General features: G+C 39.7%; 1 protein-coding gene across 2 annotated transcripts in view; it reads right to left on the reverse strand.

Moving 5' to 3' along the window:
- Nucleotides 1-3742: 3742 nt before the first annotated feature.
- tbx4 (T-box transcription factor 4) overlaps nt 3743-23151 on the reverse strand; it is a 31839-nt gene continuing 12430 nt past the window's right edge. For both annotated transcript variants that reach the window (XM_040006457.1, XM_040006458.1), the window contains exons 4-9: nt 18848-18967; nt 17663-17810; nt 9630-9782; nt 6469-6557; nt 6096-6331; nt 3743-6007 (exon numbers count right to left, since the gene is read on the reverse strand). In XM_040006457.1, the coding sequence (XP_039862391.1) occupies nt 5352-6007; nt 6096-6331; nt 6469-6557; nt 9630-9782; nt 17663-17810; nt 18848-18967 (1402 nt within the window). In that variant the 3' untranslated portion in view covers nt 3743-5351. The remainder of the gene's footprint in view (nt 6008-6095; nt 6332-6468; nt 6558-9629; nt 9783-17662; nt 17811-18847; nt 18968-23151) is intronic.

A 23151-nucleotide genomic window follows, 5' to 3' on the forward strand; every position in this document is an offset into this window, starting at 1 on the left:
ATGAATCTAGCATTGGACTCTCCAGTTCTTAACAAATAAACTGTCATACAAAGTGAGAATGTAATAATATAATCGTGATTTTTAGGCCACTCAAACATAACGTCAGCTAGCATAATGTTAGCTTATAACGAGGTCTTGTTGTTGTTTAGCTGTCTTTTGTCAGTTGTCTGGAGATGGGAGGGTTGCATGTCTAGTCTGTTGACAAAAAGAACATTGGGAATAAATAAGCATATTTATGCATATTTTCATGTGCCAGAGCCCTGACTTCAGTTCAGGAGATGTACCTGACACAAGAAGGAAGAGGATTATATGGTGCTGGTGGCGTTGTCTCTTTCCTCTGCATTTGTGCTTCTTTGATGAAAGGGATCCGCTCTCAGAGGATGAAACATATATGTTCGTATCTTTAATCTAAAGGTGCAGGCATGAGTTTCAAATTTCCCAACCTCTGCATACGTGGCCAGTGTGTAGCCTGTGTCAGTTGGAAGGCAGATGTGCTTGTGTATTCAGATTGAGTTGGGGGAACATGGCGGCTTGTACAAACCACAAATCTGCTCTTATGTATTTTTAATGGATTAAATCTAAATTCATGAAACTGCATCATTTTGCAGGAAGATTTAATTACGTACAGTTGTGGGTACAGTTTCCTTTCTTTCTATTAAATAACATAAAGAATAATATTTTACTCTAAATTGAGCCAGTACAACTTTTTTATTAATGTTAACCCTCAAAATTATTTATAAAAAATGTATACAGGCTGTTCCCATACATGTCAGGTCCACACTTGCCCTTCTTGCCAAAAAATCCGCTCATTTTCTGTCAGCAGCAAGTCCATCTGTGCTTTTTCTTTTAAAATGCTTTTGTTTGAGCATTTCTTTGAACGTGGTCAGTAAGTATTCTCAGTTTGCTTCATGTTGAGTCCTTAGACTTATTCACAAGAGGTCGACGAACATTTGGAGAGCACTGTTGCTCCAAACCTTTGCTAATTTATGACTGCACTTGGAGGATATGCAGCCTGGCTTTCATTGTGTTGCAATCTGCAGTGTTTCATTTGTATTACGCCACAAAAGTACACATTATCTGCATGCCTTAGCTTGGCATGGACTGTGATAGTAATTCTTGTTTTGTTTCACATTTCAGTTGCTTTAAAAGTACCGAAAGCTGAAACACAACATGTCCTGGACTACTTTGTACGTCATTTCTAAAGAACGCGAGTTTCCGATTCGAAATGTTTTTGTCCGGTGTAAAAAGTAAATAATGCTGTCTACGTGTCTAATCCCAGAATTTATGTTAATGATAATTCGTTTTTACAGACGCTTTTATCCGAAGCCACTTTGAAATGCTGGAATCTTGTTTTATACAGGAGATTTAGCTTTGGTTTATATCGCTGCCAACCAGCTGTATGTTTGATCAAGGGACACAAACAGTTTAATGTCCCCCTACCAGAGCTTTGAACCTAGCCTGTGTCCTTTTGGCCCAGTCCTCAAACCTCCCACTCTTCTAAGCATTGCCCACTGTGGGTAATCTGTGTGTAAGCGTTGTGCTCTTCTGGCCTCCTGTATGCAATTAATCATTTTTATGAAGGAGTAAAACAAAGACAACTTAAAACACCTTAGCATGTTCATTATCCTGCACTCAGCTAATGCACAGTGTCACCCTGTGCTTGTGACGCACGAATGGTAATCTGGTAGGAAGCTAAATGAGAACACCCCTGGACTGGCTCTATTCTTTGTATGGCAGATCTCTCTGCATGTGGATCGAATCAGAATTATCCACTAATTGACTATTTACAGGGCCCCAGAAAACCCCTAATGGACTTGATATTAAATCCCCCTTAGATATTTAAAGTGTCTTTTTGGAGGGGCTTGCCGAAAAACCAAGCCTTTCCTTTTTTACAAGAGGGCCAAGCTAAGCCCATCAGTGTGCTGAACGGGCCAGCCAAGCCCAGGCGGCTGTTAGATGGGATTATGGGACGACAGTAGAGAAGGGCAGTGCGACGTAGGGGAGAGGGGAGCGGATCTCCCCTCAATGACTTCCAGATGGACTGCAAGTCCCAGCTTCTCTGGCTGGAGATACATACTGGGCTTAGTTAACTTCTGCTCCATAAGGGGCTTAAACGTGGCTTCTTTATAATGAGATTGACTAAGGTTTTATGTGGAAACAGATAACATAAATTTCAATATGCCTGTCCTGCCTTGAAATGCACTATTAAAGCCTCTTCTAAAAAACTATTAAGTGGAGTCACTGATCTTTGGTGTGACCCTCCATCGCTTTGTTGTTTTTGTTAAATGTAATTGACTTTAAGGGTTTGTAGGCCGAGATACAGTCATTAACTATTGCTTCTGCTCAACGTTATAGAAGCTCAAGTCAGTCAAGACTAGAATTGTTTTGTCTACTTCCTTCAATGGGAAAAACTGTATAAGTGAAAATAATAGGGCCAGAAATTATATTTCACCAATACTTATGAAAATAACAGATGAATAAGCATCAATTACAACTGAAAATCTGAAGCTGTGCTGCAAACAGATAAAGCAAAGTGCATACATAATCTATAGTAGTCACAATTAGTAAAAACACTGGTATGGCCCTCTGGGAGCACCCTGGCTGAATGAAAGTTTGCTCTGAGAGCTACAGGAATGTCAGATTACTATTATCAGACAACTTACAGCTCAACATTTCAAGATAGCTGGCTGATGATTTGTTGATTGGAGTGTGAGCGCTCTATGATGAGAACATCCTTCATGTGAACTACATCAGCAGCTGAGAAAGAGATCGAGAAAGAGGTGCTGACAAGAACCAGGACCTGGCCATCAGCATAACTCATGATCTAACGAGAGCTGCATGTGAGGCAAAGCAGTGCCCTCCACACTGATACACGCATCCTGCTGTCTCTACATTCCTTTCAACAGATTGACTTTTGATTGCAGGACACTTTGACATTTACTGATTATTACCCAAGTGGACACTTGTACTATAAGTACATATTTTTGTTTCGGTTAGACAATGCCGCAAGTGTCAAGTAGTGGTCTTTATGTTTTATAAATCAGTGGCGTTCAGTGTCAAACCAGTGAGAATTTTCTGGCCCAAAAGGTATAAAAACACTTTTGAGGTTCTTAAATTGAAATCAAGCTGAAGCTGCTCAAAAGCCTTTTAGCAACAAGCTTGTGTACAGAGGAGGGTTTCACTTAAACACCAAGCTTGACATGTTATACCGCAGCCATAGAGTATAGTGCATATTGTGAAAGGGTTTTTTGCAACATCAAAATCTCTAAACTGCAACCAACATTATCAAACTACTTTGATTTAATGTCTCTTTAAAAATCTCAATGATGTTGAGCAGAATGAGTATTTAAAAGTTTTCAAATCTTTGCTATTTTTCTTTGAGCTCTGCATGTTTGCATGTGAGGAGTGAAACAGGCCAATAACAGTAAAACTTGGACACTCTGCATCAGTCAAACCACAACCAACACAATGAATTATGCCCAACGCCAACATTTTTCAAATGTCAAATATTTGCTCAGTGAAATTTTGATTGACTCATCGTCATAGACCATAAACTGTCGTTAGGCAGCAAAATCATCTGGAATGCTATTTATGGGACTTGGCATTATTTATCATCAGCTTTTAATAGCTTTAAATATAAATTCTGAACATTTTTCCTCATAATAATAAAGAGTTGTAATGAAATGTCATTTAGTGTCTTTAATTAATTATGTCAGACAGTTAGATTCATGAAAATGTTTATTTATCACATGTGCAAAAATGTCCAAATATTCAAAAATGTTATATTGAATTTACATGAAATAAAAGGACAATGTACAAACCTATATCATTTCGTACAAAGAAGCTTTCGTTGGCAATACAAGTTCCGATTTTTACTGAATGCAGTTCTGAGGACGTCCTCTTCCTTGTCCGCTCAGGCTGTTTTATGTTGTGCAGGGATTTTTTTCCTAGTAAGTAATCTGGGAGTCGGACTGGCGAGGCGCTGTCTTTTCTAGTACTCGTGCTGGCTTAACAACAGCTCTTTAAGCTCCCATCTGGTTCCTCCTGAGCACTCTTTGCTGTTCAGTGTGATTTCGAGTCTTCACTTTGGAGCCAAACGTTGACGACCCACCACAGCGCCGTGGCTGAATCTTATACTCGCAACATTTTTTCTTAAGTGCCAGTATCACACGACAAACAAGCTGTAGAAACGTACATATTAACAATTGCCATCATGGTGGATTGTGGTACACCTTTCACTTCATTTATGTATGTACAACAACATGGGGAAAGAGTGTCTTGCTAGCTTTCTAATGCCAGTGCACATGAGTTTATGACGTGAACTTGGATTTATCTTCCTTATATTTTGATCAGTCTTATTTTACACTGGGTTTAATGCATTCTTGCTCTGCAGATAAAAGTGTAACAACTCTATTTTTGGCACATGTGCATAATTAAAACTCAAAACTAAAGAATAAAATTGCCCATTGTCATTTCTTTTGGTGAGCCAATCCCATGTACACCAATCTGCTGCTATAAGAAATACGGATCGACTCATCGTCACCCAACATGGAATGGACTGTTTGTCAAAATGAGAACAAAGTGCATGTTGGTGTAGTTCAAGTGTTCAACACACTGAAATCTCCACGATGAAGCAAAAAGCCAGAGGTGGACTCGAGATGACAGCACAGCTTTGACTCGATCGAGGTCACACACTTGAAGTTGTGCTACGATATGTACTTCTGTCTATCTAGCATTTGATTGGCTCGTGGTATACACAAAGACATACCACAGAAGTCATTAAAAAGACAGATTTGGGACATGACCAGATTGTTTTTGGGGTCTTTTTATGCATTTTATTGACATTAATTTTAAAAAAGCAATTACCAGCGACCGTTCTTTATTTTGGGACTGAAAAGCACTCGTGTCTCTCAGACTAAACAGGGCAGCTGTTAAATTCTGTTTATTTAATTTTCTTTGTCCTCCTGCTAAGTGTTTTTCTGCTAATGCTACCTTGATAGGACAAGACACTGACAACCGTAACACTTTCTGTACCCGTAGCGATGTCTCTGACATACCTCAAGTGTCATTGAAACCAATGATTTGCATTTGAGTGTGACCGAACCGCCCCACTCCACCTGATCACTGGCTTATAGCACATCTGACTAAGTAAAGAGCAGGTCTGTCACTGTTTGCCACCTACAGCATTGGATGGAATATTGATTCAGTATGAACACGTGGGTGTAAAGGATATTGGTTTTCAGTTTGCCTGCAACATGACTGTAGTTCATTAGCATTGCTTGGCACTGACACCCCACAGTGGGATTCTGGAAACCTTCATATGAGAAAACTGATGTCTCCAGTGACCGACATTAGCTGTCAGTCCAGTTACTCCCTGTGCTACTCAGCCCAACTTGGTACTGATAAGCCGGCTCCCGGATGGATATTGTACCCTGTGCTGAATAGCTGGAGAAATCTCGGTGAGGTAGGAGTGGCGATCCTGGTTTTCTGTGGTACAGAGGTGGATGACCTGAACTATCTCTGGATCCCGGGAAAGATGGAGAGCTTGATGAAGAAGAGGTTGAAGGTGGTATCACAGGCAGACCTCGCTGGACTGCGGCCGAGTTGTAGACGCCCAAGTCAGCTTGTGGTCGTGACACCACCGATGATGCCGGGTGTGGCACCACAGGCGCGACCGTGGCTGAGTTGGTGAAGTGAGCAGTAAAAGGCTGGTAGGGTACGCCTTCCATGCCGTAGCGAGGGTACGGCTGCACTGTAGCCCACATATTACAATTAATTGAAGGAGAGTTGGTTAGGTCATCTGCGTCTGCCGCCCCGGATCCAGACTCTGTTTCCATACCGCCATACATACACGCCTCTCTAGAAGTGATTGCCTCAGTGCGATATGGATGAGAGAGTAAGGGTGATTCGTAAGAAGGAGGCGACCGAAAATAATGCTCATCTGAGACTGCAGTTGATGTCTCCAGGTATGACCGTTTACATCCGAGCTCCAAGTGTCGCCCGTTATCTGCAACGTTGTTACAAAGAAAACTGCAGTTAATGGCAATTGCAGCCAATGGCGTCTGTGATGTTGCACACTTATCAGCAGAACATACCTCTGTGTTTGAAGCAGTGATAAAGAAGATTGGGATCTCTGCTTTGTGGGAAGTGAGTAGAAATGGGATCTTGGGAGTCTGGGTTAGACAAAGGAACCCCAGTATCATACTGGTAAGAGGACAGTACTTGAGGATGCCCCGCGAGAACTCCTGCTCCAAGTTTCCCCGCTAGGTGACTGTGCGTTGAAATGAGCCTTTGGCGAACCATGCTCTTTGAAATCACGGGATACTCTTTCCTGTAGGTGAGTAGAAGTGATAGAGTAGAAGTATATTTAGTTTGCCGTGTATACATACCCTCACTGACAGTTATAGTGTCCTAAATGGATTTATGAGATCAGCTTTACTTTCCTGGTTCCTTTTTCTGTAAACATACCCTTGAAGTCTTGAGACACGCAGATCTCCTTCTTCACTGCCTCGGAATCCTTTAGCAAATGGATTGTTTTCTATTTTCAGCTGAGTGATCTAGGAAAATGAGACCTTAATAAAGCTGTTATTCTGAAAAAGTCCCTGCTGATACTGGGCAAGAGCTTTTATAGTTACATTTCCATTTCATCAGTCTATAACTGTGAGCTCTGACCAAAACGGTCTGACTCTACCCTTTAAAAGCAAAAAGACTTCACATTATGTCTTCATACTTTAATTAGAATCAATTACTTGATAAAATGATTAATAATTCTAATCAATTTGTCTTAAAAACTCCCTGGAAAGCAAAATGCTGAAGCAAGAGTAGTGACAGGCAGGGCTGGACTGGCCATCGGGCATTTGCCCGGTGGGCCGCTCGTGATTTTTCATTTTTATGGGCCGATGGGGTTTTATTTCTTTTCTTTTTTTAACAGTATAAATGAATGGTGGTGGATTGGCCAGTTGGTCATGATCGACTCTGGGCTGGACAATTACAGCCGAGGAGGTCAAACTTTAAAGTTTAGGTGAAAAGGAACGCGATTTGTCCCGTACTACTTCAGCTAGAAAGTTGATCGGCTGATCGGCTTTTTTCTCTGCGCCGGAAAGAGGAAACCAGCACAGGTCACGCTAAACAACAGCAGCACGTTTAAGCTTAATCAGCTGTTGTTAGAATTTATTTAATATTAATTTCTAGTATCAGCTGATGTTTGCTGGAGCCACAGCTGTAAAAGCTGCTGGTCATGATGTCGGTTTGGATATGTGGTGAGAGGGAAACATGAAGGTGAAACCAGGAGATGTCCTTACTGAATCATCAGAGCTGAACAGGTGATGGAGAAACAGGTTTACCTTTTAGGTGACATGAATGAGTTGAAGGGAAGTTATGAACTGTTTCTGAGAGACAAATAACACCAGGATCCTTTTCTAAGTAGCTGACAGCTGATAGCTGTGCAGGGGCGGGTCTAGCAAAGTGTTGCCAGGGGGGCAGGTAGGGCATTAACAAGGAGAGGGGGGCACAAAGAAATACTTTTCTTTCTTATTCTCATTTAAAATGTCTCGCTTTTATTAAATAATTATCTGAACCTTACAACCAAAGTTTTCATCTGATGTAAAATGTATAGAAATCAATTATTGTATTCAGTAAATATTAAGTCTAATATATCCTAGTAAGTTATAGTATTCTTCCCTTTGGGAAGGTACCATCTAGTGCAGTCTGCAATTCTGTTGAAGAAAGATGTTGAATCTATTTAATTACTGGAGAAAAATAATAGTTTTCTGTGCATTTGTTTGATACATGCATTAAATTTAAATCGGTTTTGTCAATTAAGCATCTTGAGGCAGAGGGTGGGGGAGTGGTTCCCTATTTTTCTTTCTTTTCTTTTTTTGCTGGGAGTTGGCAACCCTTTTAGTTATAGGTATATGTAATTATAAATTAGGTTGTTTTTTATTTTTGCTAAGTACTGTTTAGAATACCAGAATAGGGAGGATGGTGTAGGTTTAAGTTTATTATAAAGGCTTTATGGCTTTTCCTATAACACCTGGTGGGCCGGTCACTAGTCAAAATGCCCGGGCTGATTTTTTGTCCCAGGTGACAGGGACTAGACAGAGATAGCATATTTCTCCCATATTGGCTTCTCTTCATTGGCTAAATTCTTCTCATCACGTATAAGGTCTTGAATGATCAGGTCTCATCTTATCTAAAAACCTCATAGTATCTTATAACTATAATAGTCAGAGCACTCTCAGACTGCTGATTTACTCGTGGTTGCTGGTGCATTTAGAATGTAGAATAGGAGGCAGGTAGGTGTGTTCACACCTTGCTCCATACTCTACACCCCTCTGGTACTGTAGCTGTAAACAAACATTGCTTAGCACAGCAACTATCTGGCATTTTGGCTAAATTAAACTCAAAGAAGTTCAGGGGAAAGCTGGATGGCAGTGCTGTTTTGCCCTCCAGGTGGGTGTGTCCCCACAGATAGGTCTAGGCCGTTGGGAGTCCCCCCCCAGTCTGATTTTACAGACGACTCCTTCCTTCGTCCTGTTCTTCTCACTGTCACCAAAAGAGTTTTAAAAATATGATCTTCTCAAACTATAAAGAAAAGGAAAATATTTAAATTAAGTGAATGTCTCTATTTAAAAGAAATAAATCATGATGTGATATTATAGTATGTAGTATACCAGAAATCTGTTCACTATTTTTATTACAAATTATATCAGTAAGGAAGCTGACTAAATATTAACTGATAATTTGTGGCAAAGGGGTGGGATTAAATAAGTGTGTACAGAACGGCAGCTACATTGAAATGTATTGATTTTTTTGTATAGTATTTTATTTCTCTCTTATTTCCTTTCTAAATGTATATTGTTTACATGTCTGAACTAAAAATGACCAAAAAGGACCAAAGTGCTTACTTAAAGGATGTTGATAATTGTCGGGGTTATCTCTGTAGTATTGTTGTTCTTTGCCTTCCAACATAAAGTGCCTTGAGGCAATGTCTGTGGTGATTTGGTGTTATCTAAATACAGCTGATAAATGGAAAATTCAGTCACTATTCCTGTCAAGGTTATTCCTAGTGCTTCTGCAGTACTTCCATACTTCCTTCCTCTTGAAAATCACTTCCCGGGAATCCTGTTCTGACCACTTGCACCAATGTACAGTGAACATGTGCTACAGTTAAGGCTGGCGGTCCTGCTGATGTACTGCATTGAGACTCCTGATGTTTGCTCTTAGGGTTTTAGAAAGAGAACAGCAGTGAAGACCTTCGACATGAAAGTCAGCTCAGTTTGTCACAGAAGTCGTTTGGTGTGTTAACCAATTTTATCTCCACAGAGAAACTGGAAGTTGCCTGAACAAGATTTGGGGAGTGATCTAAAAATAGGAGGAAGCATGAAAACAGCTTTAATTATTTATTATTAGTATTACCTTTATTTAACCAGGAAGTCCCACTGAGATAGACATAGAAACTAAAAACATGAAGTTGCGTGGTTATGGTTGTTTTTTGTTTGATTTTTGCTTTATATGGTCAGGGTTATGGTGCTTTTCCTCACATTTAGATAAAACACTTAATACCCTCTGAGCACTTAAGACTATCCTAAACCAAATGCTAATTATTATAGCATACATCCGAGACATACCTTGTGGTTTTGATAAGAGGTTACGGAGATGAAGGCTGTCTCATGAAAGACATGGGTGCAGTAAGCAGTGTTCTTTGATCCAAAGGCATTGTTCTCATCAGCTTTGACTATGTGTAGCCTGGGCTGGTACTTGTGCATGGAGTTCAAGATGATCTAGCAAGAAAAAAGAAGGCATTTATTTTCAAAATTACTGAGCATACCTGATGTGAATGGTGACTAGAGGACACACACATCAATCAGCTACAGTACAGCATTAAAACCACAGACTCCACATCATACCACAGAAACGTCTCAAAACAGTTCAACACAACTAAGCCAGTGACCCAGCTTTCAAACTTCCTAGATGATCCAGTTGAGCATTTGTGAAGTATGGACAACAAACTGGATTCATGGAGATCCCACTCTGCAACTCACAAGACAAAACGATGCAATATCCCTGTGCACAGTGCTTTTGGAGGGCTAAAGGATGAATCCATGTAGATCAACTCAGCTTGTTTGGAAAGCTACAGGCTGAACTTAAAGAATGAATCAACATAAAAATGTTTTTAGTCTGTGATAACCAGGGTTTAAAATTGACCACGTAGAATCTTCAGTTAATGAGCAATTAAAGGTGATACATGCAAATTAATGCATATTACTCTTGAACAATTAATCATTTCCAGTGACAGCATGACAGCTTCCACTGCCCACCCTCAACACATCAACTTGTCCTTATCCCTGTGTGCATAAAATAAAGTGGTGTTTGCTGTATTTCATCATCTTGCTAGCGCTGCATAAGAGAAAGAAGCAGAAGTTATTTCATTTTAAAAGCAGAAACTTATAAAAGAGGGCAGTAATTTCAAATAATTATCAGCAAATATACAAAGCGTTCCTCTGCAGTTTGTCACAAATATGGCTGTTAGCTAATGTGTGGTTGCTATATTTCCCAGAAAGATAAAAAATGTTACTGTCATAATAAGAGATGGAGAAAGAAATACCAAAGAGAGGACAGGAGGAAGCTGAGAGAGTAACATTTAAATCTTAAATATAATTTCCTTATTAATTTTAGAGTTTATAAATCAGATGTTTTGCTTAAATATGTTTTGGTGAAACAAAATGAAAAACAAACACACTGATTTGTGTTGCTGAAAATAAGAAAACATGACACTGTACCCGGGGTTTAGTTAAAGTTTAGTGGAGGCTAAAACGGTGGGTTTGCAGTACTGTGGGGAAAATCTGCAGTAATGCAGTATGTTGAAGTGATACAGAGCAGGTTGTGGTATTCATGGTCGATGATTAGATTCTGAATTCTTCCTTTTATATTAGCTTCATAGTGTCAGAGGCTGAAAATCTGAGGTAATCCAGAGCAGCAGCACATGTCAAGCACATGAGCTCAGAAAAAGTTATTATGTGACTTGTTTTTGAGCAATGGAAAATAATAAAATTGATAATAGATATCATTTATGATTAACCACATTTTTTAAGTTCAGTGAAGTTTAGTTTCACTGGCCACAATCAGGCTCGATTACTGCCAGACCTGTTAAACCAGTAGATAGACGAGTCTGACAAAGTGAAGGAGGCTTGTGCCTCAATCTAAGGGAACAGCTGAGAAGACAAGGTCACTGACATCTGTCAGCCTGAACAGAGTCACAGAGTCATTTCCAAGGCTTTGGGATTCCAGCAAATCACAGTGAGAATCATTTCTCCACACATGGAGAAAACTGGAAGTGCTGGTGAACCTTCCCATGAGTGGCTGGCCTGCCATGGGCACATCTAAAGAACTGCAAGCCTCACTCGCCTCAGTTATGGTCAGAGTTTATGATTCAACAGCAAGAAAGAGACTGGACAGAAAGGGTGTCCATGGTAGAGTTCAAAGGAGAAAACCACTGCTGACCAAAAAGAACATCAAAGCTCATCTCACATCTGCCAAAAAACATCTTGATGATCCCCGAAAATATTCTGTGGACTTAAATCCATTTGAGATACTTTGGTATAATCTTAAACACACTGTTCATGCTTGAAACGCTACAAGTGTAGTTGAATTAAAACAATTCTGCAAAGCAGAACCACACATTCATCTGAAAGACTCATTGCAGTTCTTGCTGCCAAGGGTGGCACAACCAGTTATTAGGTTTTTCAAAATGGGCCAGGAAGGTTTGACTAACTCGTTTCCCTTTATACATTAAATCATCACAACTGCATTTTGTATTTGCTCAGCTCCCCCTATTAAAAAAACGTTTGATGATTTGAAACATTTAAATGTGACAAATATGCAAAAAAGTAAGAAATCGAGCAGGGGAAAATACTTTATCACTGCACTGGAAGATTACCAATAATCTTAGTGTTACGGTAAATGAACTGGAATGTATACAACGCCTTTCTAATCAAGTTAATTTTTAACAACAGGTAGAACTTATCTCACAGCATGAACACTGACACCAAATAATCATAATTACTGTTTTTGTTGCAGATGGTCTCCGTGCCACTGACACTGTGTGTGTGTGTGTGTGTGTGGGGGGGGGGGGGGGGGGGTGCTGTGTTCACTAAAAAATATGAAATCATTTTGAATTTGTCTCAAAAATGTCTAGATTGGGACGGTGGCAGAAACGGCTGGAAAAGTAAGTGCTGTAGGGACATTTTGCAAATAAACAGTTTAACTGTAACACAACTGGCTATAAAAATGGGAAGCAGTTCGTCACCATCTCCAAAAAACGTCAAATTGTGGAACAATTTTGTAACAATTTCTGTTTTTAGCGTAAGATATAGTTCCATTCAGACACTGTCCTTTTCAGAAGAGTCTTTGCATATTTCAGCAAGACAATTCTAAACTGCATACTGCATCTATTACAACAGAAATAGATGAAAACAACTGGATCAACCCAAAATGAAAAATATCACAGAGGAAATCAGAGACTGTTGAGCAGTCACAATCCTCTCTCCTCTTTTCCCAGATGATTTTTTGGACTCTTGTTCAGAGGTTATGCTACACAGTTGTAAATATTGCCCTGTTACTTGCATTAAAATGACCTTATTTCTTTCTTAAAATGGTAATTTTTTTCAGTTTGGACATTTATTATGTTTTTGTGCAAATCAATGCAACTCTCACTTATGTCTTCCTGTAAATATGAAACAATGAATTCCAGACTGTGTAATGTCAGTGTGTAGCAGTTTTAAAACAGACCTTTTTAAAATGTTAACAACCTTTCTGGCTGAATGCCCTGCAGGCCAACGTCTCCCATGTGCACACTATGCTCGTTAAAGTACCAAACATTTCCCTCTGAATCTCATCTTAAACTGAACCCTTTAGTTGTAACATGATTAACACGTTGAGTGAGATCTTGATGTTTCATTTCCATCACAGGTGAGTGTTGCTATGTGCCAGTATATAGCAGGTGGCATGTGTATAGTGTTTACATTGTTAGGTATCTGCAGGTCAGCTCAATAGCATCACTCTTCTCCCAGTGCTGTGCCCAGTGAAGCGTTAGCAACAGTAGGGCAGGGTCAGCGCTAGTCCAGCTCTGTCAGGGCTGATAACCGTCAAGCTATGCACCTCGACTCCCTCCTTCTTTTGCCAGACACTCTCCTGAGGAGTCTTCACCTCCAGGGAACTCCCAAAGAGAATCAAAGGTTGAAGAGGGCATGGGGAGCTAGGCACAGGTTCAACAGTGACCAGCCCCTCACTCACTTGCTTCTGTTGCTGAGGCAGGGTGGAGACAGAGATAAAGCTATTGGCTGGTTCAATGGAGGCTCTCTGTTGACCTTTGTCTGCTCTGCTGTCTGGCTGCTGTTTGGGGGTGATACTGGAGACTCTTGGGTGACTGAAAGCACTGATCAGGGAAGCCCTCTTAGATCAGTGAAGAGTTAAAGAAATTGCTTTCATCTCAGCTGATTAAAAATGGGGATTACTGACTTTGATTGAGATGAGTCCTGAAAAGGCATTGAGTTATTTTCTGTAGTAAAGTAAATGATTTCATTGGCCATATTAGAGCCAGTGAAATCATTTTAAAATGTTTCTTTCCATTATTACAACAATGGGTCGGATGGTGTTTGGTGAGATCTGGATTCCTACGAAACTCAGAGTTAACCCTTAAATATATCATTTACTATTATTGTTAACACATCTATATATTTTTAAATGAACTGTTGAAAAGCACTTGGGCTAGTTATAGATGCACCACAGTTTTGTTGTTGTTGAGGTTTTAAAGGTGCATAAGTGACAGATTAATGTCTGTACAAATAACACAATGATAAACGGACTTGTCCTTTTATAATACTTTCCTACACATATACATATTTTTCTTCATGAGTGTTTTCTATCCAACATTTACACACGTTCATACTCTGATGGATACACTGAAGAGCAACTTATTCATTTCTTAAAAGCATATTTTGGCTAACAGCAGCTAATCCTGAGTAGCTAGCGTCTGTTTGCTGGCAAGAACGAGCAGATAGTTTCTTTTGGTGATGTAGAACGGGTTGCATTGCCAAAAGCAAATAGCAGTTGAATTAGCGTCTGTAACTGACTGTGATGTCACCAAGTATTTAGTTTTTTAGGCATGAATTACAAAAAGAGAAGCTGTGACCTGTGTTGACACCTGACTCGTGATGAATTATAACTGGTTAAAGCACTTTGACTGAATCAGAAGCAAAGTGGGGCCAGAGCCACTGAGTTAGCAGCTTTTTCCTTTGTGCTATTTTTATTTTAAGTTAAGGAATATTTCCGTTTTACCTTAAATGCTTCTCTGTGCACACATGTTCCTGCAAAAGGTGGAAGATGTACAAAATCAAGCCCATCCCTGTTTTAAAAACATTCTAGGACCTCTTTAGCCTTTTCCACAGGTCACTGGAGCACAGGTGCTACATCTTCAGTGTGATACCTTATTTCTAAACTATGGTTCCAGCCTTGGATAAAACACAACATAAAATATTGAGAATATCAAACATTTAGATGCTGTTTTTGACCACTAAATAGACTCTAATTACATTATTATATTATCTCATGAATTTCCAATGTGAGAATTTTTCTATCACAATTCATTTACTACTACTAAACTTATTGATGCCACACTAAACAGCCTATGAAGAACAGTGAGAGCTATGGTCAAAAGTATTATTTTCACATTATACAAAGAGCATAATCAGGAGTTCTGTCGCTCTATTTCAAGAGGCACTGTTTTACTGCACACCTCCTGGTCTGCGCGTCATCTGGGCCCTGCCTGGCCTCTAACTTGCTCTGTCCTCATTACTCGCCCTTATCACTAGCAAGGCACTCAACTCAATCTGACAGCAGGCCCCGCCACTGATCTGAGAGGTTATGAACCTAATGAGCCCGCCCATTGATGGGATGGCTTCAGACAAGCTATCCCAGGATCCCCCTGGGGAGTGCTGCCACAGTCGCACTCTTCACCTCCCTCTGCAGTTCTCTCTCTTACACACTTCATCTCTTCATTCCATCTTTCCATCATGAATCAGCCTGTGAAAAACAGCACGATGATATTGCTGCTCACATATCTATCAGTCAGATATTCAGTTCAATTCAGCTTTATTTACACAGCACCAAATCGCAACAACAGTCGCCTCAAGGTGCTTTATACTGTAAGGTAGACCCTACAATAATACATACAGAGAAAACCCCAACAATTATATGACCCCCTATGAGCAAGGACTTTGGCGACAGTGGGAAGGAAGAACTCCCTTTTAACAGGAAGAAACCTCAGCATAAACACAAACATTTTCTAAACATAACCAGGTTTTGGTGCATAAATCTCACCGAGATCTGGGCTTGACATCAGCCCACGTTCGTTAAAATCCAGCTTTCAGCTGCTTATCCAGGTCCAGGTTGCCATTGTTGGAATTTAAGCAATGATGCTCAGGCCTCCCTCTCCCCTACACCTCCCCAACAGCTCTTCTGGCAGGGCACCAAGGTGCTCATTGGCTCAGTGATATTATCTCTCCAGAGTGCCCTGGGCCTAACCCTGGATTTCCTCCCATATCAACAATCCTGAAACACCCAGGAGCCATACAGGATGTTGACCCCGTTTGACATGGAGGAATATTAGCAACAGAACCACATCATCAGCAAAATACAGAGAGGGGATTCTGAGACCACTTAAACTGACACGCCATAGTTGCACCTATAGTTTATAATAGCTATCCAAATAATGTTTACATATACATTAAATAGAGGTAGAACGAATAATCAGAGGCAGAGCCTTCAGTTTTCAGGCCCCTCTTCTGTGGAACCAGCTTCCAGTTTGGATTCGGGAGACAGGCACTATCTCTACTTTCAAGATCAGGCTTCAAACTTTCCTTTTTGCTAAAGCATATAGTTAGGGCTGGACCAGGTGACCCTGAATCCTCCCTTAGTTATGCTGCAATAGGTGTAGGCTGCCGGAGGCTTCACATGGCGCACTGCGCGTTTGTCCTTCTCGCACCTCTTTTCACTCACCATATATTTATACACGAGTACTTCCACAGTGTGTCTTTTGTCGCGTCAGATGGCCCCGCCCCTCCCTGAGCCTGTTTCTGCCGGAGGTTTCTTCCTGTTAAAAGGGAGTTTTTCCTTCCCCCTTTCACCAAAGTGCTTGCTCATAGGGGGTTGTTTGACTGTTGGGGATTTACTTTGAATTATAAAGCCTCTTGAGGCAGCTGTTGTTGTGGTTTAGCACTAGGGATGCACCGATACCGATACTGGTATCGGGTATTGGTGCATCCCTATTTAGCACTATATAAATATAGCTGAATTGAATTAATAGAATAGAATAGAATAGAATAGAATAGAATTCAACTTTATTGTCATTGCACATGCACAGGTACAGGGCAACGAAATGCAGTTTGCATCCATCCAGAAGTGCTTTAGTGATATAGATATATTAAAATATATATTAGCAATAGTATAGACATGTGAGTATATTACAGAAATGGGTCTATTATGGTATGTTATAATGTACACGGTATGAAGTATGTTGTGAATATTCTATAACTATAAGTATGTACAGGCTGTAGTGATTAAATTAAATAGTACTCATTAATAATTTTTTAGTATAATCAGTTGCAACTTTACAATAAAGTTCATAAATTTGTTTGGAAACAATTGTTTATTATCTTTTATCATTAGCATGTTTCATTATAACTTCATGTTTAGTTAACAGTAAAGCACTGTTGACTAAATTGTAACTGACAGTCAGTGATTTAAGCACAGTGGTCATTTTAAAGTATGAATCTTTCTCTCGTGTAGTGTGTTTCACCCTGTTGGCACTGACACTTTGGATTACTGAGCTGGCTCTGTGACTGGCTGTGAAATTGACACATCTGAAGCTGTGGCAGAGACGAGGCCATTGAACAAACAGGTAATGGAGCACCTGCTTTTACAGGATGATGATCTTTCGTACCACATGCAGTAACGCTCAGCAGTTGAACACATCTGTCTAGGAGAGAATCATCTCTTATGTTAACAGTTTAGTTCAACTCTGCACCGTCACAGACTTTATTGCACTGCACTGCTGGTTTCACTTCCTTTAATAAATCCTGTTGTTTTCTGGAGTTTTAAATATTTTATGTTCGTATTAATTGTGTTTTTATTACTTAAACATTTTGTTCACATTCATACGTGTTTTAATGTATTGTATTTATTTGATCATTTTTAAAGATATGAAGATATATGCCTTTCTACTTATTTGACCTATTTTATAAATGCTGTAATGAAGGAGTTTCTCAACTTTGGGATAAATAAGTATATCTTAGCTTTTAGCTTAGCTTATAGTCGGTTCTATGGTTGCTGTGTTAGCAAGCCTGTTTTTTATTTTTTGTAACTTATATTGGAAGTATTGAGCCATCCATCAATGTTATCTTATTCTTTTATCCATTTTTAACCTATTGTGAATATTAGTCACCAAGTGTTTTCTAAAGATGGATGGACACAGCATCTCATTCCAAACATGAGATTAACATTTAATTCACATCGCAGTGTTAGACAGCAAGCATCACAAAGCGCTACAGCCTCTAAAATCACTAAATGCTTATTTAAATAACTAACATCCTCCATAGCTACTCACATGCCCAAAAGGGTCCAGGTGGTTGTTTGTTAGCTTCAGCTTCTGAAATGACACCAGCTGCCGCATCCAGTGAGCTCCAGTGGCAGGGGAATCAGGGTGCACATAGAGCCTGCCTGGCATCGCCGGCTCAGCCTTCCCAGCCACCATCCTAAAAACAGATTACAAATGGAACAGAGTGCATAGTTGCTTTCAAGAGCCAGGACTGTTTTTCAGGGACTATGCCAGGTTCTTTAAGTTTAACATTGGACATACAAGGCTCTCCACCCTCACAGCATTAAGTCCTTTATACTGAAAAGCAGTGATCCCTGCTAAAACTTCATTCCTAATTATACTGCTGCAAGGTGTTACTGAGAAACACCAGAACCCACCAACTGCATGCCGTGCCACAAGATCAGAAACAAATGGCTGTAAAACAACTCTGCTTGAAGGTCTGCTTGAATTCTTTTTTTAAGCTTTTCCTGGCAAAACTATTTTGTCTGTCCTCAGTATGAAGGCAGGGCAGCTATTTTGTTGTGCTAACGCATGGAGGACTATAATGTCATCAACTCCAGATACAAAATCAGCTGGAGCAACAGTCAAACTTGGGTAGTTTTTCTCTTTCTTTTTAAATGTTTTGTACTTGCCCGCAGTAAGGAGGTGCTGCTGGCGAGGAGCCACAGTAACAGTTACCTGCGTAGGTCACTCTAAAGGTTCTGCTCTTTTAGAATATTTGAAACAAACCAGCAGCAGTTCCTCTTTACGTTTCTTCTTTTCTGGGTTAAATAAGGAATTAGAAGAATTGTAGTGGATGCATTTTTGTGAATGGACAGACTCCTGAGGAGTGCTTCTTCTGGAGGGGTACTGTTTATGTACAGATTATTACTCTGTTACTCCTCTGTTTAATGAAGAAAGCCAAGCTCAGATAACAGAATGTATTCCACATTATTTGTAATTTTTCAAAAGGAAATGTAGTAGTATAATGATGACAGTAACAAAGTAGGGATATTAATCCCAAACACACGCACACACACACACACACACACACACACACACACACACACACAGTGAGATGAACTGAGGCCGATCAAACGCTGCTCGTGAAGCGACATGGTTGTTTGCTAAGTAACTGTAATGTGATTACTTAACACACACATGCATACACACACTCACACACACACACCTCTTCTTGTGTCCTTTGAAACTCACCACTTGTTGTCACAGAATTTGTAGCGGTGGTCGTCAGCTGGGACAACGTCAATAAGTAGGATGTATTTGGTTTTGGGATTCATCCCAGTCATTTTGACCTTGTAGCTAGGAAACATCCTCCTGTTGAAAAACACAAAAGAAAACTGTTGGACACACACTCTATGTTTCTGCAACAACATGAAATATTCCCAGAAAAGCTGATCTCAGCTACTGCCACACAAATTAGTTCTTAATTGGCCTCAATATGGACAGAGATGTCCACCCTCAGCTTTAAAATGAATGAGCTTAAGCACTGTCTGCACAGTGCGGTAAATATATCACGTCAGTGATTAGGAGTTCTTTCAAAGGACACAAGTTTGGATGATTATGTTATCTGTACATGATGTCACACTCCAGAGAAGGCAACAAATTTCAATGGTAGCGCTCTGCACTGGTTTTCTTCATAAGAAAGGATCTTGTAGGCCATTAAAAAAATTTTCAGCTTGTAGGAAGAGACCAGTATTGGCGCTGGTGCAGTTGAAGATCTGATTTGCTCCATGGCAGCAGGAGCTGGCAGAGCCAGGACCCACAGAGATCACAGGATTCGACAGACAGACAGAAAGTTGCCATCTTGGACATTTGAAATAAACCCTACCTGAATGTTACGTTAATGAAACCTTCCTGTCAGCAGAAAACTACATCAAACGCATTACAAATCCAGCATTTATTTAACAAACCTCTGCTTAAGATAGTCCTGTCTGTGAAAGAAAAAGAAAAATCTCACATTTCTTGGCCTGGTAACAATTTGTGAGATGTCACTGAAAGCATGGGAACATGCTTGATCTTTTAAATGTCTCAAATATGTTAATATAGCAGCCAAGGCTATAAAGCACATGAGGGGAGCTACCTTTTGTGACCTCTTCTGGGAAACCAAAAACTTTTTCATCCCATCTGTGCCAAAGGAAATTTTGCAAAAGCCTCTGCAGTCTCTTATAAAGCCTTAAGTGGTTTTTAATGGCACCCCGGATTGGACAGAAGATTAGACAGCTGGCTTGTCACTGGCAATGGTCAAAAAGGCCTGGAGTTTATCTGCTGGTGTTGCCCATGGTGACATAGTCAAACACTGTAATGGACAAGCTCACGTGTTGTTCTGGGAGGACTGCAAGGCATCAAAACCCCTGTCTGCGTACTGGCTGCTCCAAATGGTGCAAATGCCCATCTTCAAAAGTTCATAGTGCTGATCGTGTTACTGTAAATACTCCATCACGTAAGATGAAGGGGGCGGCGGGGGATTGAGAGCAGGTAATTTAAATCTCTTTCCCAGGCTTCAAATCCAATCAGTAGGAGGGATCAGTCCTGCTATCATCTTCACTGAAAGACGGGTTAATCTTAGAAGAACATTCAAAACAGACCTCTGCTCATCTGTGACTCCGCTCGCAACACACAGTCGGAGCAGTTGGAGGCCTGTGTCAACACATGTGGCCCTCGGATTTGTATAATATGACCATAACTATCTCACGGCTCACTCTGCTGGGGAATCTTTATCCAATCTTGAGCAAGTAAATGTAATGAATAGCTGAGTGACATCACACTCTGTGTTTACATTGGTTCCCTACAAGCATCGCTTTCACTATGCAATTGTGTCCTGTGAGCAGGTACTAAATTATCCAGGAAAATTAGGCTCAACTGAATAACCAAATAATAATCCCCCACATAAGAAGCGAGCTACCGGTAGCTTTCCCCCAGGGAGCTGACATGACATCTAGTGGGAGAACCAGATTCACTGGAAGGAAAAGAGAGAACAATGAATATAAAACCATTGTTTGGCAAGGTATGTATATGTTCACCTCTTTAATGAGTTTCCTCATTGTTCAGATTGTTCAGAGTTGGGCTTTAGGGTTGTATATATACATAAATATATTACCTGGGGGCACTGGGACTTGAATATTTAATAACCTACTTCACTTAAAGGACATGTGGATTTGTAGTTGAGAAATTTAAAAAAAACACATTTTTAATAAGAATTAAAATGTGAATAATTACAGAATAAATTAACAGCAGTATGTGGTTAAAAACATATAGCAGTAAAAAGTGGCAGACTTAAATGAACTGGGAAGTTTGTATATATGTGAAATCAGCAAAATCACAATCAACGAGTGAAAGATCGCAAATTCAATTTACTAGCTAGGGTGGGAACCCAACAGCAACACTAATGCTAATCACACTAATATAAATATTAAATAGAAATAGGTGGTTACCCAACGGCTGTTTTCATGGAAAGGAGACACAAATGACACTGTAAATATTTTTAATTAATAAATGCCTGTTTTGGTGGAAAGAAAGTAGATAATATTTTTTTAACAAGTCACTTCAGAGTATTTTAGGGGATGTTCGATATTATTAAGGGAGCAGTCTGTATTATAAAATATCTTTACCTCCTAAATAGTACAAGTTGTTTGTCCTTTCCTTTAAAATTGTTTACTCCCTTGTTCTACTGTAGCAACATCATTAAGTACCATTAGGGAACTACTTTAGATAATTAAATCCTATTTTCATTAAAGCGTGGACAGTACATATTGTGATATAGGTTATTGACTTATTATAAAGTGCGACCAAAATATCTGTGTTTGCTGCTGGTGTACAAGTAACGTATGGCAAGATGAGGTGATTCATTATACCGTACTTACTGCAGTATCAATATTTTGTCCCGCCCCTATTTTAAGTCTAATGTATTAAAACGCTGAATTAAATCGACCCAGGATAACTGCTTTTCAAAGACAACATGAAGGGATACGTATACATTCAGCAGCGTGACTAAGTGAGTGAACTTAAGGGGGGGCATGAGAAATGGAAGTCAGTGAGTGTGTGTATGATATCAGTGTCAGGGTGTGTGTGTTTCTATGTCCAGCCAGCTGTTTCTCTTAACAATCCCACATGTTTAGGCCCTCCAATGATCCATTCCTTCTCTGGGAATCTGCAGTACTACAGCGAGATCAAAAGAAGTGTTGAGGGTAAGGGGGGGGGGTGGGATGAGGATGATGAAGCGCTACAGCCTAGTAGACTAAGGCCTGTTGTGGGCGCCGGGTTCCTCTTATCAAACTGCTCCTACTCACTTGACGGGCTGTGTACAAAGAGGCAGAGTGAGGCAAGAGCTGCGGTGGGTGCTTTGAAGAAGGAGGATTACACCTGGACAATGACACTCATCATAACAAGTCTTCTAGACTCAGCTAGGACTGAGCTAGTTTCATCTCGGAGTGTTTGGGAAATATGGGATCCTTATGGTTCATCTGCATCTGTCCTGACTCCCGTCTCATCTCTGCACTGCAATACATATATATATATATATATCTATATATATATATATATATATCTATCTATATCTATCTATATATATATATATATATATATATATATATATATATATATATATATGACAAAACTGGAGAAATTAAAAGTGTCCATAGTTTAAATACACATAACACTCACATTTTATTATGAATGTTTTTTTCTTCATAATTCTGCATATTTATGGAGCCATATGATCTTTATTGGTTCTATTCCCATTTTAAAGGCTTTATTTGTGATTTAGGTCAGTTTAATTAAAACTGTCAGTTGTTATTGATTCCTGATTTTCACCAGTTCTTAATAAAGTCTAAAAATGATCATAAGAAAACAAACAAATACAATAACAACAACAAAAACGTCTAATTTGAAGTCACAAGCAGACTCTCCTGGTTAGAGGGAGTACACAGGTAGAAGCTAAAAGGTTCCAAAGTCTGTCTTTTGCTCTGTTGTTCCAACTCAATCACAACTGAACCGATGATGTAATCTGAATGATGCCATAGCCTGTATAAAGTGCACCCTTAACTGTATTTACTGGCAGTTCTTTTGAAGTGACCATTCAAACATAAAAAAGGAGAACTATTTTATTTTATGCATGACAAATGATAGCAGAATACCAGAAAACAGACCTGCCAGAATACTTGAAATCACCTCTGTGCTGGTCCAAATGTCTCTTTGACCACATTTTTAAACATGTTAAAAACAGTACTATATGACTGTGGTCGTTAATAAAGTTTTATGCCTGAAAAACCTGTGCATATGTTTACATTCATTCAACTTGATTCACGATTGGCTTTCCTTAAACTTTACATTTAGTTGGGTTAGGATATTAGCCAACGACAACTAGAAGTTGAGTAACGCCAATTTTTACTGAGGAATGCCAACGTTATGTTATTTGGCGACTACAACACCTCCAACAGATATATGGATATTACTTTTATTTTTATTCTACAAAAGAACAAGAGTTCAAACTGCATCCAGGG

The sequence above is a fragment of the Simochromis diagramma genome, unplaced genomic scaffold, assembly GCF_900408965.1.
Source record: "Simochromis diagramma unplaced genomic scaffold, fSimDia1.1 OVJJ01000024.1, whole genome shotgun sequence".
Classification (NCBI taxonomy): domain Eukaryota; kingdom Metazoa; phylum Chordata; class Actinopteri; order Cichliformes; family Cichlidae; genus Simochromis; species Simochromis diagramma.